Here is an 18,789-nt window from a genome sequence, read left to right as displayed (position 1 = left end):
AGAAGGTAACAACTTTGAGGGGCCTTAGAATCCATCAAGGCAGGAAGAGGTGCTTGGTAGAGGGAACACAGGGACCCCGCATTGATAATTATTTCTTAAGAAGTTTATCAAGTCAGTCGGGTGAAGTCCAGCGACAGGAAGTAACCCACAGCTCGCAGGACATCAGCACCCCTGATGTTGAGGCAGGTCCTAGCACCGAGGAAAGCAGAGAGGCCAGCCAGCCAAAAAGGGAGAAGATTAGCGGTCAGAAGCCTAGAGTTAAGTGGCCAGGTGCAGCGGAAAGTAGGAAGTGGGAAGATATCAATAGTGATTTGGTTAGGATGTTAGAGAAGCTTAAAGGAACTGCTGAGAGTAAGTTGGAGAAAATGGGAGATTGTATTTATGATTATGGTAAGGAAAGGTTTGGCGTCTTTGAGAAAAGGAAGAAACTAGAGGGTGAGGTAGTTAAATCTAGGCGCCAACAAGAGATAGATAGACTTATCCAGGAGAGAAGACAGCTTAAGAGGCAGTGGAGGAAAGCTACAGAGGTTGAGAAGGAAGGCATTGATTGCTTGCAGTCAGATGTGAGGGATCGGTTGGCAGTTTTAAGAAGAGCAGAGAGCATTAGGAAAAATAGGAAAAAGAAAGAGAGAGCTAGAATAGCATTCTATAAGGATCCATTTAGATTTGTGAAGTCATTGTTTAGTAAGGAAAAGAATGGTAGCCTTATGGTACCTAAGCAGAAGCTTGAGGAATATTTGGAGGAGGTTCACAAAGATAGGGAAAGGTTTAGAGAGATGACAGTCCCAGCTGATATTCCACCTATTGGTGAAATAGAGAGCCAGTGTGATGATAGCCCACCAAGGTGGAAAGAAGTTCAAGAAGTAGTGAGACGTGCAAGGGCCTCTTCAGCCCCGGGTCCTAATGGAGTCCCCTACCGGCTGTATAAGAGTGCTCCAGATGTGTTGCAGTTTCTATGGAAGCTGATGAAGGTAGTCTGGAAGAAGCAGGTTATTCCTAAGGCATGGCGTAGAGCAGGGGGAATCTTCATTCCTAAAGAAAGGGACTCGTTAGAGATAAGTCAGTTTAGACCTATCAGTCTACTTAATGTTGAAGGGAAGGTTTTCTTTAGTGTTGTGGCACAGAGGCTGTCTAGTTATCTAGAAAAGAATAGGCTAATAGATACTTCGGTGCAAAAGGCTGGAATTCCCGGCTTCTCCGGGTGCTTAGAGCACACCAGCATGATCTGGCACCAAATCCAGTCAGCTAGGCGTGAGAAGAGAGACCTGCATGTAGTATTCTTGGACCTGGCTAATGCTTTCGGGTCAGTGCCGCATAGTCTGTTATGGGAGGCCTTTGATTTCTTTAGAGTGCCAGGTAGTATAAAGAGCTTAGTTAAAGCCTACTTCTTAGATATTCAACTCTGCTTTACCACAGCAGAGTACACTACAGCTTGGCAGCAGCTGGAGATAGGCATTATGGCAGGGTGTACAATTTCCCCATTAGCTTTTACCATGGCAATGGAGATCATTATTAGGGCTTCAAAATGGGTAGTGGGTGGAGAAAGGCTGCAGGGAGGGCTGCGGCTCCCTCCAATTAGGGCATACATGGATGACATGACGACTATGACGTCAACCGCTCCATGTACTAGCAGATTGTTGGATAAGTTAAATAGTAATCTGCAGTGGGCTAGAATGAAAGTGAAGCCAAGTAAGTCCAGGAGTATTTCAATCATTAAAGGGAGGGTAGTAGGTAAGAAGTTTGTTATAAATGATGAGGTGGTGCCTACAGTGTTAGAGAAACCAGTCAAGAGTTTGGGAAGATGGTATGATGCAAGTCTCAGTGATAAGGGACAGTTTGAGGAGGTGAGGCAGGAAATGATTCAAGGTATTTCAAGTATAGACAAGTCAGGGCTCCCAGGAAAGTTAAAGTTGTGGTGTTTGCAGTTTGGATTGTTGCCTCGGTTGATGTGGCCACTGACAGTGTATGAGGTTCCCCTTTCAAAGGTAGAAAAGCTAGAAAGGATGATTAACTCATTCATTAGAAAATGGCTCGGAGTCCCACGCTGCCTAAGCAGTGTAGCCTTATATGGGAAAGGCATATTGGAATTGCCATTATCTAGCCTGACAGAGGAGTTCAAGTGTGCTAAGGTTAGACTGGAAATGACTCTGACTCAGTCAAAGGATCCAGTGGTTAGGAGTGTAGCGCCCACAGTTAAAACAGGGAGGAAGTGGAACCCAAAGGAGGCAGTACAGCAAGCACAGTCAGCTCTTAGACACAGGGATATCATAGGTCAGGTGCAGCATGGGCGTGGAGGCTTAGGGTTGTGCATAGGGAAACCTGTGTGGAACAAGGCATCAGTAATAGAAAAGAGGAAGATGGTAGTTGAAGAAGTACATAGGCAAGAGGAGGCAGTAAGATGTACTAAGGCAGTGTCGCAGGCAAAGCAAGGACAGTGGGTGAACTGGGAGAGTGTAGAGAAGAGAAAGTTGAAGTGGAGAGAGTTGTGGAGCATGGAGGCCAGCAGAATTAGATTTATTCTAGGGGCCACTTATGATGTGCTGCCATCTCCCCAGAACTTAAATCAGTGGTTGGGCGAGGATGGTGCCTGCCCGTTGTGTTCTAGTGTATGTACACTGAGGCATATACTGTCAGGGTGTAAGGTCAGTCTCTCCCAGGGGCGATACACCTGGCGTCACAACCAGGTGTTGAAATGTTTGGCAGCTGCAGTTGAGGAAAAGCGGCTAGAAGTAAATTCTCTAGTTGCTAGCAAAGAGAATAGACAGATCAAATTTGTACGTGAGGGAGAAAAGATTAGACCAATTAAGGTCAGGCACAAGTTAGGGCAGCTAAGTGTAGGTGGAGCCTGGGAAATGAGGGTTGACTTGAATGAACAGCTAGTCATCCCAGCATATATAGTTAGCACCCGGCTACGTCCGGACTTGTTACTGTGGTCTGAGGTAGAGAAGAGAGTTTATTTTATCGAACTCACAGTCCCGTGGGAAGATCGAGTTGAGGAGGCTTATGAGCGCAAGAAAGCTAGGTATGCTGAAATGGCAGCAGAGGCAGAGCAGCGAGGTTGGAGGGCTCGAGTGCGGCCTGTAGAGGTGGGCTGCCGTGGTTTTGTGGCAAAGTCCGTTATTGCCTTACTAACTGAGTTGGGCATTCGGGGACGGAGCCTGAAACTTGCGGTTAGCAACATGTCTCAGGCAGCAGAACGAGCAAGTGAATGGCTGTGGATAAGGAGGAAACATGCTAGCTGGGGAGCTCGCTAAGGTCAGATTGATTGTTTGTTGTTGGTCATGATTAACGGTCCGCATCAACAGGGCTGAATCATTGACAGTGGTGGTGTAGTTAGGGATTGTTTGTTGTTGGTCATGATTAACGGTCCGCATCAACAGGGCTGAATCATTGACGGTGGTGGTGTAGTTAGGGATTGTTTGTTGGTCATGATTAACGGTCCGCATCAACAGGGCTGAATCATTGACAGTGGTGGTGTAGTTAGGGATTGTTTGTTGTTGGTCATGATTAACGGTCCGCATCAACAGGGCTGAATCATTGACAGTGGTGGTGTAGTCAGGAATGTCATACCGAATTGACCTGGATAGCTAGGCTTAGATAGTGAGGTAATATGCAGTTGTGCGGTGGTAGCATGGAGGGGGGTGTTTCCAGGACGCTGGATTACACCGTTAAGCCTTCTTGAGGTGTCGTGGGCCTAACTTAACGAAACGTCGGTGAAGGAAGGTGCCCACTTGAAAACCCCAATGACATGCTTCATACTGCTGTTGGCTAGGGTAGGTAACTGGTGATTTGTGTCTTGTTTATTAGTTTGTTAGCCTGTTAGCTTGTTTTATTCTGGATTGGGCTTCTAAATGTGTTTTTCCTCGGATTTTGGCACAAGGGATAGTAACATCTTGTCCTGTGTATTAATTAATAATATATATATACAGTATGTATATATATATATAAGAAATCTATCTCTGGACATATGAATCGATATCAAAGGATTAAAATAAAAATCCATTAACAATCGGAGAATCGATTTTTTGAACCCAGCCCTATCATTCTAGAGCCAATTTAGCCAATTTATTTAGAAGTAATGAAATTAAATCTTTGTGCTTGGTGGCCAAAGACAAGCAGGGTCATGATAATCAGTCAATCTCAAACAGCCGTCGCCCCGTTCCTCTGCTGGTCTCGTTTCAAAAGTGAAATGTGTGGAAACCCATCCAATGAGGGAGAAGTCTGAGGCAGGAGGCGGAACTCTGCCCTGTCAATCATTACTCGGAGGCCTGTCGTTCCTTATGTTCATTTGAATTTCTGGAGATTTGATCTTTCCACCTGAACCAACTTAACAGCAGCTTTCCAGTTCAGTCCTGACAGCTCATTGCTGTTGTTTTAAGGGGATAGTTCAGTTTGTTTGAAGTGGGGTCCTATCAGCTAGTTCCATACACTTAACTGAAATAGGTACAGTGTTCTGGACGCTCAGCGAGACCCAGCACTCTGAAGCAACAGCCTCCACAGCTCTGTCTCTCTAGTTCAGGGGGTCAAGAACTAAAACGTAATTTAGCCACCTAAAACAACGCCCACCTAAACAAATCAATATCAGTGTACATGCACGCTCTATTTTTGACAATTTTCAGCGCTTTACTTTACCGTCAAACAGCCCTCTCATTCGGACTATTTCCTCCCAACCGTACAACTACCGTATTCCTCCGCTAAACGCCTGCACAGAGCACAGAGCCACGGTTTACAAACCAGGAAGTCTTAGAAGAGAGACAAAACACTGACTTACTTTAGAGACAACAAGTCACCTGGCCTCTCTGGTCTGGGACGTTTTCCACAATTTATCCTGGGAATGGTGAAAAATGGTTGCAGGACACCCCGGCATTTAGGCAGCATATTATGGCAGTTCCTCATATCTCTCTTTCTGCCTGTTCACTCTCTGCAAAAGTTCCTCTTCTTTATATTACTCTCTCTGGTTCATAATTGTATCCTCTTGTCACCAAGGTGAATGGCATATCGTCGTTGCTATCAAAATCACTCATATTTTCGTTCGTGTATTCTATTTGTTGTCTTCACTAACAAGCCGGGAGAAAGAACCCAAAATACCAACTGATCTGCGGAGTAATCCAGCGCCGCGGCTCTGTGCAGGCGTTTTGCGGAGAAATACACTAGTTGTACGGTTGGGAGGAAATAGTGCTGAATGAGAGGGCTGTTTGACGGTAAAGTAAAGCGCTGAAATTGTCAAAATAGTGCGTGCATGTACACTGATATTGATTTGTTTAGGTGGCCGTTGTTTTAGGTGGCTAAATTACGTTTTAGTTCTTGGCCCCGTATACTAGAGAGACAGAGCTGTGGAGGCTGTTGCTTCAGAGTGCCGGGTCTCGATAGACGGTGCGCTCAGCATCCAGAACACTGTACCTATTTCAGTTAGTGTATGGAACTAGCTGATAGGACCCCACTTCAAACAAACCCGAACTATCCATTTAACACTTTCTAGTTTCCTCTTTGCTGGCCGACCTGACTACATGTGCTGCTGTGTAAAATAGTACAAAAATAATTAGTGAAAGTTGTGAGGTCATGGATCAACTGAATATAAAATAGACTACTTGTCCATATCCAGGCATGCGTGTGGCACAATTCCGCGCAGACTTGCCAAAAAGGCACACAAAAAAAGAAGCCAAAGTCATGTTTTATGATGTTCATAAAATAAAGTTTAAATTATCTTGTTAAAATCCATCAAATGACTTTCCCTCCTTCTGCCTAAATAAAAATTCCAAAGCAACCAATCAGGGTTATCTAGAAAATAACTAGCCAATCACAGCATACAAACAAGGGCTTTAACTGCTGAATAGTGGACAGGGATTGGCTCCAGTATTCGTGATGTCACGAATCATGCTCGTTTTCAGTGAGCTCAGAGAAACTTGAAGCAAACGGCCTTCTAGTGTCAAACTCTGCAATCATTCTGCACGATGAAGCTCCCACTTCCAACTGAAGGTGCAAGAAGAACGTCTTCTTGGGTCTTTAAATTTGGGGGGGGGGGTGGTCTTTGTCAGTCACTGCAGTTTCACATTGATTGGCCAACCTGAAGAGAAAAATGGATGCAAACAGACAGAAGGGCTGAGTTGTCCTCTTTATAGTAGGATTAAATTAGGATGAATATTCTAGGTTTGGCCCTTGGAAGATGACTGGTTTTACTGAGAAGCTCCTGGTTTGGGAATGTGTGTGAATCAGGGTGTTGTTGGAAAACCTCCCTCTATAAATGAACACTTAAAAAGATGATGGAAGGTTATAAAACTGATAGAAGCAGTATTATGGAAGGTTATATAACTGATAGAAGCAGTATTATGGAAGGTTATATAACTGATAGAAGCAGTATTGCAATTATAATATAAATAATCAAACAGTGTACAGCTTTAGTCATAGAAATAATATTATTAGTTAATATACTTACAGTTTCCGGGAAACGAAAGATGTAACGGCGGTGGAGTAAAGTTGTATATATTGTAGTTTGCATATTTACGTATTGTATTGTTTCTTGCTTCTTTCTAACAATATGTTGATACTGCTGTTTTTGCTCTGCACCTTACCTACGGGAATTTGTGTAACTTTTTATTGTTTAATTAGTTGTTGATGTCATTGATGCTACTGCTGCTGTAACGCCAGAATTTTCCTACGGGGATGAATAAAGTACTCTATCTATCTATTATGGAAGGTTATAAAACTGATAGAAGCAGTATTATGGCATTCCTGTGAAACTTCCAGAACAAAACGTAAGAGTGTAACAATCTCTCTCTGCCATCTGGCTGCAGTTCCTCTAACTGGTCAGAGAGGCGCCCTCAGCTGATCCTGAGTGGAAAGCAGCCAGTGAAGTTATTCATAGCCAGCTGATATCTCTGATCTGCGTCTATCTTTAAAGCAGGGGCTTTCTGAGCCCAGCCAGCGTTTGTTTACCGTGCACATGACTCATGGCAGCGGCCATTTTGGATTTGCAGCTGTCCTCGCCGTGACCCGTTACCCAATTCAGACACACCCCTCCTCCTGGTTTATCCACAGTATAACACACACTCCTTTCCTCCAAACAGCATGGAAAGAAAGAAGCACTATTACTTGATTGTTACCAGCCGCAACAGTGTCTGGCTGGTGTTGTTTTCACTGTGTGTGTGTGTGTGTGTGTGTGCGTGCCTGCGTGTGTGTGTGTGTGTGTGTGTGTGTGTGTGTGCGTGCGTGCGCTAGGGCTGTCACTTTTTCCCAAAATAAAGTTCGAACGAACTTTAATTGCCCGAAATTCGTTCGAATATATTCGAAGTTTTTTGGTTAATAATTTTTTTTTTTTTTTTTTTTTTTGAGTCCAGGCCACCGGGCATCACCGACGTGTTAGCTTGGACGCTCACAGTCACAACACTGCCTCACAAACTTGGCTGCATCCAACTCGAGACAACTTTTCAGACCCTGGAGAGAATCTTTCTCAGAAGAGACTAACGCGACAAATCTGGAGACTTTTTCTGACATGGGATTAACATTACCAGCAAGCAGCAGTTGGTTAATTTTGGTTCATAAAAAAAAAAAAAAAAAAAAAAAAAATTATAAATCGAACAGTCAATTTACATATCGAACACGAACCCCTCCCCCACATTCGAAGTTGCATTCGAATTTCGAATGAAAAGTGACAGCCCTAGCGTGCGCGCGTGCGTGCGCGCGTGTGTGTGTGAGACATCCGTACTAGATGCAATTACGAGACTTTACAGGTGTGTAGTTGAGATCACATTGAAAGGCAAGTTTGAAGATGGGGGGGCCGGAAGTAGAGGGTTAGGCCCTGTGTCCACCTAGCTTCTTTTTCCGACGTTAAAAGCTGGGAGTGCGCTGGGGAACGCTGATCCCAGCGCACAATATACAAGGAAGCAGTCTGCAAGTAACGTTAGTTCAGCTTGATAGCTGACAGCTAGCAAGCTAACAACACAGGTAGGCTACGCTATTAAAAGCAGTAAGCACAACACTCACCAGAAATATTAAGTGTCTAGCCGATCTGCTCCCACAATTGAGCCGTTCTGTCTCTGTTGCGATAGTTTTTCCATATGATTAGTTACCAGAAAAGGAGCAGCCGACACCAGCGTCTTTCTGAAAAGTTAAAATATTTTCAGCTGGAAGCGCTGGGAGCCGGGCGCACAAATACGCCGAAAATATACGCTGGACGCAGCGCACTTTCTCTAGACGTCCGTGTGCGCTCGCATACGCTCTCCCCCCATTGGAAACAATTGAAAATAGACGCTGGAGCTGATGAAAAGACGCTAGGTGGACACAGGATCCAATTGCAAGATGGTCTCTAGTTTTGAATATAATTTTCATAATTATTTATTTATTCATTTATTCTTTGTGGCATACTTTCACATTATATATATATATATATATATATATATATATATATATATATATATATATATATATATGTATATATATATACATATAAATCTTCCTGTCCTGTATCCTCTTATTTGCTGCTGTCAGTGGTCCAGGTGCATCACATCAACCTGAATCTGGTCTGTGTCGTCTGTGTGTTTCATCACATCAACCTGAATCTGGTCTGTGTCGTCTGTGTGTTTCATCACATCAACCTGAATCTGGTCTGTGTCGTCTGTGTGTTTCATCACATCAACCTGAATCTGGTCTGTGTCGTCTGTGTGTTTCATCACATCAACCTGAATCTGGTCTGTGTCGTCTGTGTGTTTCATCACATCAACCTGAATCTGGTCTGTGTCGTCTGTGTGTTTCATCACATCAACCTGAATCTGGTCTGTGTCGTCTGTGTGTTTCATCACATCAACCTGAATCTGGTCTGTGTCGTCTGTGTGGTTCATCACATCAACCTGAATTCAGATTCAGATTCAGATTCATTTATTTAAAGAATGGGACTTTACACATTAATGAACAGTACAGCCGTACAGTAAATATGCCAGGTTGTAGCCCAAGGGCTAGTTTCCACCTGTAGTCCCATGGCAGGTTGATGTAATCATGAAAGCAAAAGAAAAATTAATAATACAACAAAGATTAAAAGTACAGAAAGTTAGTAAAACCAAAAATGATTAAAACACACACAATTAATAGTACCAAAAAAAAATTAATAGTATAAAAGGTTAGTGAAACCTAAAATAAATAAAATAAATAAAACACACAGAGCATGCTGCAAAACATGGCAAATGATATGTTAAGTATGTTAATTGTGATCACATTGTTGGTTTGATCTGAGCCATATTTTCAACTGGCCTTTGAAGGTGGCGAGACTCGGGCATTCTCTAATCGAGGGAGGTAGATTATTCCAGAGAGTGCTTCCCATGAAGGATAGGGTCTTCTGACTAAAGGAAGTTTTTCTAAAGGGGACCTCACAGACCTGGTCTGTGTCGTCTGTGTGTTTCATCACATCAACCTGAATCTGGTCTGTGTCGTCTGTGTGTTTCATCACATCAACCTGAATCTGGTCTGTGTCGTCTGTGTGGTTCATCACATCAACCTGAATCTGGTCTGTGTCGTCTGTGTGTTTCATCACATCAACCTGAATCTGGTCTGTGTCGTCTGTGTGGTTCATCACATCAACCTGAATCTGGTCTGTGTCGTCTGTGTGTTTCATCACATCAACCTGAATCTGGTCTGTGTCGTCTGTGTGTTTCATCACATCAACCTGAATCTGGTCTGTGTCGTCTGTGTGTTTCAGGTGAAGACAGAGACGGCGGCTGACCTGAACGTCCTGCACGAACAGAAGAGTCAGAACGTCACAGAGGAACATGAGAGGAACACTGCAGGTAAAGAACAGTGAGGGATGACCCAGTTAAAAGATTTGATAGTCAACTTAGTTGTGATGAAACCATAGACCAATGGTTCCCAACTGCGGTCGCCTGGAATTCAAATGGGGCTACCTGATTTTTTATTTATTATATATGTTTTAATAGTCTGAAATAGTGTGATCTTCCATATCCGCTACGTCCTGCTGGTGAAACTCCTCATTGTCAGGTGAAAAGACAGGGTATCCGTAGGGTCTTGAAAAGTATAAAAAATTGATGCAGACCTGACAACCTGCACACATTTTTCATAGCAGGCACGCATTTTGACATTAAAGTATGCTGGTACTATTTACCATCTAAAACTACGCAAAAATGCGTTGATGCCTGTGAATTCGAAAATGAAGGCCCTTAAAAAGTATTAAAAAGCCTTGATGTGATCAAACTTGTGATTTACACCCCTATCGTTGATGTGACGAAAGTGTATTGAAAAGGTCTTAAAAGGTCATGAATTTAACTTGAGGATTCCTGCATATGCCCATGTGTCGGAGGAAGCATGTGCGAGTCTACAACTCTCCAGATCGGCAGAGGGGGCGGAGCAACGACCGGGGAGAAGATGGGAGAAAAAGTAGTATAAGTCATGTCCTTGTGTTTCATGCAGAGCTACAGAAGAGACATGAAGATGAGGAAAGGCAATTAACAGAGAACTTCCAGGCGGCAGAGGACGAGCTGAAGGTAAAGATGACTGAAATACACTCAAGACCTGTGCTGTAGTTTTATATTTGGTTCGTTAAAGTTTAAACTGACCAATCAGAACCGAGGGATCGTTGTAAACTCAGGGGAGGGTGGTGTATTTCTGTGTTGTAAACTCAGGGAAGGGTGGTGTGTTTCTGTGTTGTAAACTCAGGGGAGGGTGGTGTGTTTCTGTGTTGTAAACTCAGGGGAGGGTGGTGTATTTATGTGTTGTCAACTCAGGGGAGGGTGGTGTATTTATGTGTGTTGTATTAAACTCAGGGGAGGGTGGTGTATTTCTGTGTGTTGTATTAAACTCAGGGGAGGGTGGTGTGTTTCTGTGTTGTCAACTCAGGGCAGGGTGGCGGTTCTGACTGCAGAGCTGCAGGTTTACAACGAGCTGAAGAAACGAGTGGACCAGTCCACGTTTAAGAAAGACCTGGAGCGCAACATTCAGGTGTGTGTGTGTGGGGGGGGGGCATTCCTGCACACATCTGGTCTGCAGGTGTGCTTGCTGTAAACTTTGACTCTCTCTCTCTCTCTGCTCATTCCTTCTCTCCATCCATCATCCCTTCTTCAGCATTTTTTTCCTCCCTTCATCTCTCTCTCTTTTCCATAGAATTCAGTTGATGGATAGAGAGAGAGAATAGAAAGAAAGGGGAGACAAAGAGAAGATTAAACGAACATTCCCCCTTTCATTCTATTCTCTCTATCCATGTAATTCACTGTTATTGGCATGAATGTATTGTGTGTGTGTGTGTGTGTGTGTGTGTGTGTGAGAGAGAGAGAGAGAGAGTGTGTGTGAGCTTTGTTCAAGAGTCTTCTAGAACATAAAATTATCTTTTATAAATTTGTCCTTTTAACCCCCAACCCCCCCCCCCCCCCCCCGCCCTCACACACACACACACCATCAGGCCCACGGCAGCCCAGGTGCATTCTGGGAGTCGGAGCAGGAGTCTCTGCTGTTTGTGATTGAGATGAAGATGGAGCGTGTGCAGGACCAGGACCGCAAGCTGTACCAAATGGAGGCTCTGGTAGGTTGAGGACGGTTCAAATCCTAGCTGAGCTGCTATAGGATTAGATACCATCCAGGTGCTCTTGGGCAAGGTACCGAATCCGCGGGCAGGGTTCCTACAGCAGGTCTGGAAAATATTCAAAATGAATTTGATCATTTCCAATAGTTTTGGAATTTGGGGGGGGGAAGGCTGGAAAAGATATATTCATATGCTTTGATGTTGTTGTAGAAGCACTTTGAGTCCAGAGTTTGTGATGATGATCAGAATAATGTTCAGATAGAGGGATGCTCTTATTACCCAGCTGCTGTCAGCATGCATTATATCAAATAACCTGCACCAAAATCACATCCAGTCAAGAACAATATGGAGTTTTAAAATTGAAAGTATGAAATTGAATAGTATTGAACACCAGACACAATCTAAAAAACAACAAAAAACAAAACAAAAACAAAGGTGAGGATTTTTCTTTATTGAAAATTTGTAGGAACCCAGTCGGAGGGAGGGAGGGAGAGAGAGAGGGAGAGGGAGGGAGGGAGGGAGGGAGAACTCCTTAATAGTGTTTCATATATTTGCTCAGTTTACTACTCTTGTGTTCCAGGCGGAGAAGAACTTGTCTCTGGAGGATCAGATTATCCACACCCAGCAGCAGAACGAGGACCTGAGAGTCCGCATAGACAACTACCAGAGTCTGATCCAGTACGTACACACACACACACACATGTGCGCACACGCACACGCACACACACACACACACACACACACACACACACACACACACACAATCAAGAGGAGATCAAATAGCCTAAATGTGTGTGATTTGGTTAAAGAGATAACAAAAAGACAGTTCACAGATACAGTACTTTTGGGGAAGTTTCCCCCCACTTTCCCAGAGTCAGAAACGAATAAATGCCTTCAGACAGACCTTTTTTTATGTATTTGGTGTAGACTGAAGTAGGGATGGGCATCGATAATCGAAAATCGATAATTGATCGTTAACTCATTGAGTGCCAGCCACTTTTGGAGAACGGACGCTCCCAGTGCCAGAGTTTTCAGAGCGTTTTCAGTGATTTCTCGAGGCCCACAGAATATTGTGTGATATTACTATGTAAACACCGAACACGCACAAAGAACGAGCTGGCTCTATTGTATCATCAGCAAAAAAAAGTTTATTGATACCATTTTCCGCTCTTTAGTTATGAGCCGGAGAAGATAGGTCGTTTTGAGCAAATACAGGCGTTTCAAATTATTAGCTGAGATATTCCGCCTTTTGTGAAATTAAGCATTTCAAGCACATTCACTGACTCTGAAGATAATATTTTCTGATGTAGTGACGTGGTGTAGTTGTGTGATGCCCTGCGTGCCCCACCCCCCTCTCCCCCCCTCAGCTGCAAACTCCTCCCCACACTAACACACAGCCTAACACGCACCCACTCTATTTTCGGAGTGCTCCGTTTTTGTGCGCCGGCTCCCAGCGCGACACGGAAGAGCCAAACCGGACTGCTGAGAATGGTTTGCCGTCGGGTGCTGCTTTTCTGGCAGCTAATCGTGTGGAGAAACTATACAGACAGACAGACAGAGACAGAGGGGCTCAGTTGTGGGCGCGGATTGACTGCTGTTCGCAGCCAATGTAGCTGTTTGTAGCTCCAGACAGAGCAATCTATATGGCTCTGGCTGCAGCATGCATCGGTTTCTCTTTGATCACGGCTTTTTCCTGCTGTTTTCCGGACCTTTCTCTAATCTGGAGAGCACTGTCGCCACCTAATGAGTCCGTAAAATAGGTTAGAACACGGCTCTCTTGAATACTCGATTCTGATTGGTCAATCAACAAGATTCACCGGTCATTATTTCTCGACAACCGACCGCTGCTCTGCCACACCTGGATTAATCAGTTGATAAGAGCCTTTTGTCAGCAAGACACTACTAATTAGGCCAACCAGTTGCAGCTGTGGTGTCTTGTGTGCCAATTACGAATGAAACCGCTTTGTCGTTGAAAACGCTATTAAAAAATCTATTTGAATAATTATTTTTGTCAGATTATTGAATGATTTAGTTGTAGGCCGTGTTCTAAGCGGGATAATGTATATTGAGGCGGTGATTACTGGGAAATAATGACCTTCAGGTGAACGATTAAGCCCTCCGCTGCGCGTCGGGCTCAATCCACCTGTCGGTCATTATTTCCCCCGTAATCACCGCCTCAATATACATTATCCCTTACTTATACACCTTCAATAGCTCCCATATTTGTACAGGAGATGCCTGAGGCTTTGATCCACGTCCCACCGTCAAAAAACGCATTTGACGTCGATCGACGTCCTTGGCACTCTACGTCACTATTTACTTTGACGTCGATCGACGTCCTTGGCACTCAATGAGTTAAGGAATCACTTCGATCATGTGGGATTTTGATCGATTGTTTTATTTTTATATTTGATCAAATATATGTGCTAAAAGTGGATTTCACTCATTTCACTACGTGGCCGCAACCAGGTGAGGGCTGCCGAGGTGAATCATGGGGAGGTGAATGAGCAGCACTCAGCAGCTATTTTCGCCATAGGCTTTCTTTTGGGGGTGGGGAGGGGAGGCCCACAGTCTCAGACTTGGAAAACCCCTGATCTAAGCGATTGAGGAAAGGGAACGGATCAACAGTTTGAGAGTATCAGTGTGTGGGAAATATCTTCAGATGTGTGCTGATGTTTTTCCTCCACTAAAACCATCATAATGCCTGGATCTACTGCCACCTGCTGGACAAAAGAATCCTGCTGCAACCACTTTTTCTTCCATGTTCTTCTCAGGGCTATAATCCATTTGCCAAGAAGTTGTTAAGAAGTGGCTATAGTCATGGGATTCTGGACAAAATCATATCAACAGTAAATATATTCTCAGATATGATCAAATGGGGATCTGTGGGTCTAATTTGGATTAAATTAGCGTCCTTGATATATAAAGGGTTGAGAGGAATCACTGTTCTAAGATCTAAGATGAGGCCTCAACTGAAAAAAAATCCTAAAAGTCCTCGAAGAATCTCCATAAGCTGCAGGTTTGAGGAAGGTACCATCCAGGGTTCACGATGGGGTTCCTAAGGTGGCTTGCAGGGTCCTGGAGACTCTTGTGACAGTGGACACACAAGTCAGTTAGTTATAACATTTGAGTTGACCCCTAATACATCTCATTACAGTCCTTTCACTCACCCTTTTTGTCTATCTCGCCCAGGCAATTATCCAAGGAGCAGCAGGACCTGAAGGGGGCGCTGGAGAGGCAGGCAGCAGTGAACCAGAAGCTTTCTCAGGAAAAAGAACAGCTGGTGTTCAAACTGAGACACAGAGACTCCTGTCCGACCATCCACATGCCCGCCATGCTGCCTGAGATGGCTCCACGATGACTCTGACAGGGCTCACACGGACTTCCAGCCTGATCCTGTGTAGCCCAGCGCCGCACTGCAATTCACTCTCGATGGTAAGGACGCACAAGGAACGCTGCTTTTCCCCCCGCACTGCGTTTAAGCAGCAGAGAAAAGCAGAGAAAGAAAGAAAAGTTCAACTTTTGGAGAGGCGCGCTGCTTATCAATGTCACTTTTTTCCATCAGCAACAAATAAGCGCTCGGTCTGTGCAGGTTGCAAGCGCTCTGGACATGATTGCAATGCCAATTTTATTGGTCATTTTTGTTTGTTTTTGATGTTTTTCTCACTTGTTTTTCATGTGTATATATGTACATGTATATAATAGATGAATTCATCCATTCATTCATTAATTTCCAAAGCACTCTGACCTGAAGAAAATGCTTCCTGTGGACATGGCCCCTTAAAGCTGCGTTTTGTGTTTCAAAGCACACTGGGTAATACCAGCCATCGACCTACAGAACCACAACTGTTAGCTCGCTAATTAGCTAGATTCCATGGACTTGAATCTGGATCCTCTGTCACCCTATGTAGATATGAAAACAGCCTGACTACATCCTGTTAGCCTGCACCTCCACTGGTAATAGCTCTTATGCTAGCAGCCTGGCACGCAGTTGACCAGGTTTATGACTGAACGGCACTACAACAGATAGCATGGCGTCTGGTTTACAGTAGCGGGTTCCAAGCTGGCGCACAGATGACAGTTGACCACCGAAACACGGAGGATTTAAACTTACAACGTGCTCCCAACCAGTTCTCACACCACTCATAGCATAGACTGTATGCTGGAGCCACACCACTCATAGCATAGACTGTATGCTGGAGCCGGTGTAGCCCATGTGGAGGAAGCAAGATTTGTATTTTCCCAGGCAAAATGTACTGAGCTTGTGTTCTTTTTAAAGGTATACTATGCAACTATTCCATTAAAAAATATTATATACACTCGTATAAAAGTTTCCCTCTAAATCATGACTCTTCTCACCCAATACAATTGTGTGTTTATGTGCAGAGACGCTGTCCCGTGTGTGTGTGTGTGTGTGTGTGTGTGTGTGTGTTTTTGTGGACATTGTTTTGCTGTGTTCTGTGTATCACCTTGCAACATGTTGCCGCCCAGAAGAGTCCCGACCAGCCAAAACAATGTGAAAGCACGAAAATACAAGCAGGGGGCAGCGTCTCTCCACATAAACACACTGCCACACTATTGTATGGGTCAGAAGTGATTGCTTTGAGGGGATAGGAATAGGAACCTTATGGTGTTTCACAAGAAAGGCATATCCCTAAATGATTCCTTTTATGAAGGAATTCCTCAGGGAACCTTCTTGGGTCCCCTATGCTTGGGAAATGCGGAGCTCCGTAAGGTTGGCCTTCTTCGTTGCGGTTCTTTTTAAGATGTTTTACTTGGGAAGTTCAACAGATTTGGACACAGCAGCTCAGTGTGAAGGACGGCCAGGAAAGGGAAACCTGTGGATCCACCAGGAAACTGAAAACTGACGTTGGACCTTAACACTCCTTCAGCAGACTCAAACCCACACAACTGTGATTTTGTAGTCCTGTTTCAACCCAATGCCAAATGTTTTTGTTGTTGTTCAATATACTTTCTTTTGTTTAAAACCATTTATATGCCTGTGCCTTGCGTAATGTTGTCTTCGGCGTAGTTTAAAACCTCATGTTAATTATCGTTGGAGTTAGCTGACATCTACTAAGGTACGACTGACTAGAGCTGCCCCTTTGAACTGCGTTTGAGTTCGGCAGTCATGTGATCGCAGTCATGTGATCGCTGTTCATCTATGCTTTCGGGTGAAAACATTTCTCCAAAATATATATGCATATTTCTTTTTTCATGAATTAAGTCTTACTTTCAGACTGACAATCTTTAATTTTTTTTTTTTTTTATATGTTTCATGAGTCCTCCAAGCCAAGGTTTCTGGCATTTTCTGAACTAATAAACAAAAATGTTACATTCACTAAAATTTAGTGGTATGCACAGGTGTTTGTTAAATAAAAAGCTACAAATAAAACTGATCCTCATAAGTTGATTTATCACTGCCCTGACCAGTATTGAATGAACTGATCGATTGATTGATTTACTCCGCTTTTTAGATTTCAAGTCATTTGCACATCTATTCTTATCTTTGTATGCAGTATGTCAATGGAATAACCTTGCAAGGCAGCTGGATTCGCACAAGATCAGATCACACATCAACCATTTGGCAGCATCAGGTTACCAATGGGAGACACTGAGGTCAAAACCTATAGCGTAACAGTTTGCACTTTTGCATTGCTAGTGATTTTGTTGTTGTTGATTATTGATTCTGATAAAGATTTTAAAACCCTAACTCGGAATGTACAGATAATCAGCAGACTAATTGGTATTGTCTGATATTGGCTTTAAAAACAATCTCGGTATCAGTTCGATATTTTTACCACAGATATGGTCAATTTTGTGCCTTTTTTTGGTGCCCTTTTGTTTCAGTACCACTTAAATATTTTTAAGCTAGGCCTGAACCTGCATTTGTACTAAGATTCTTGTAGTTTGCAAGTATTTTTTTTTTTTTTTTTTTAAAGGTCGGTGACCGAAACGTTACAGAATAAATTCCTAATTGCAAGTTTGGACGGTGTGCGGGACTCCCTTCTTTACGTACTAAGATTCTTACAAAATGCCTATTGATATTGGCTGATAAGAGTGGGAAGCTATTGGATATCGGTATCTGCCCCAAAATACCACATCAAAATGATTTTTTCACCAACAAAGCGATGTGCGAGAGTTTATTTGAAACTTTGTGCTAGGCTAGTATTTTTACCTAATACATTTTTTTGTTTCCAGAATTCAGCATTTTACTATTTTATTTGTATTCATCGTTTTACCTGGGGGTGCTCCAGTCATGCTGTGTAATACTCCTGTAGGGTCACAAGAGAGCAGCAGAGGACCGTTGGTTCAGCATCAGAGTCCTCCAGGCCAGTTCACATTCAACACCCTAAAACAAAATGGTGCTTGATTTACAAACCTTCTTATGCATAAATGTCCAAAATGGTGACATTTGAATTAATTAATTTCATTGGTAAAATAGCTGTTGAATTCAACATCTTGCTATAATCAGATATAAACAATATAAACACAATTTGCATAATTACAACAAACACTTTTGATGATGTCAACTGGGACAAACCGGAGCTCCGAAATGATACCTGAATTTCCAACCAATGGTAATTCCGACCTCTACAACCGTTCAATTCATTTTTTACACGTCGGAGCTCGTTTTTTTCCAGTGTCCCGATGTGTCTTGAATGGGTAACAATACGTTCTTCACCATCTTCAGGAGCGTAAATTCACAACATTCAAGGCATAACTGATTTATTTAAGCCTTGAAATAATATGTGGTGAAAGCTTTGTGCTGGTGTGGGTCGCTGTTGAACTTGGCCTCTTGCTCATTGCTGTCTGTCAAACGCTTGCTGATTAGAGGTTAGAGGTTAAGTAATGAATGCAGTCAATGAGGGTCCTCACAAGTATAGGAACGTGTGTGTGTGTGTGTGTGTGTGTGAGAGAGAGAGAGAGACTAAGTACTCTTAAATACTGAGGCCCAGGAGCAACTCAATAATTTTGACCTGTGGTTCAAGAAACATCGCTCTATACGTGTGTGCGTGCGCGCGTGTGTGTGTGCGTGCGTGCGTGCGTGTGTGTGTGTGTGTGTGTGCGTGTGTGTGTGTGTGTGTGAGAGAGAGCGCTGGGCGGATGTAAAGGATCTGTGTCAGTGGTTGTTTGACAAGCCGGGACAATAGCCAGGTCAACCCCTGCTGTCACTGCTGTGTGTGTGTGTGTGTGTGTGTGTGTGTGTGTGTGTGTGTGTGTGTGTGTGCGCGCGCGCGCGCATGTGTGTGTGTGCTAGCTGGTTAGCCATG

The 18,789-nt window shown here is 43.6% G+C and overlaps 1 protein-coding gene across 1 annotated transcript in view; it reads left to right on the top strand.

Moving 5' to 3' along the window:
- Positions 1-16,904, top strand: part of ccdc69 (coiled-coil domain containing 69) — a 39,034-nt gene extending 22,130 nt beyond the window's left edge. Inside the window, exons 4-9 of the mRNA XM_083651328.1 lie at positions 9,686-9,773; positions 10,411-10,484; positions 10,837-10,938; positions 11,396-11,515; positions 12,096-12,193; positions 14,708-16,904. Of these exons, the coding sequence (XP_083507454.1) occupies positions 9,686-9,773; positions 10,411-10,484; positions 10,837-10,938; positions 11,396-11,515; positions 12,096-12,193; positions 14,708-14,876 (651 nt within the window). The 3' untranslated portion in view covers positions 14,877-16,904. The remainder of the gene's footprint in view (positions 1-9,685; positions 9,774-10,410; positions 10,485-10,836; positions 10,939-11,395; positions 11,516-12,095; positions 12,194-14,707) is intronic.
- The last annotated feature ends 1,885 nt before the right edge of the window (positions 16,905-18,789 follow it).

Source organism: Poromitra crassiceps (assembly GCF_964638095.1).
Source record: "Poromitra crassiceps genome assembly, chromosome: 15".
In the NCBI taxonomy this organism is placed as follows: Eukaryota; Metazoa; Chordata; class Actinopteri; order Beryciformes; family Melamphaidae; genus Poromitra; species Poromitra crassiceps.
Note: the sequence above shows the minus strand (reverse complement) of the source record. Positions and strands in the feature narration are given on the sequence as shown.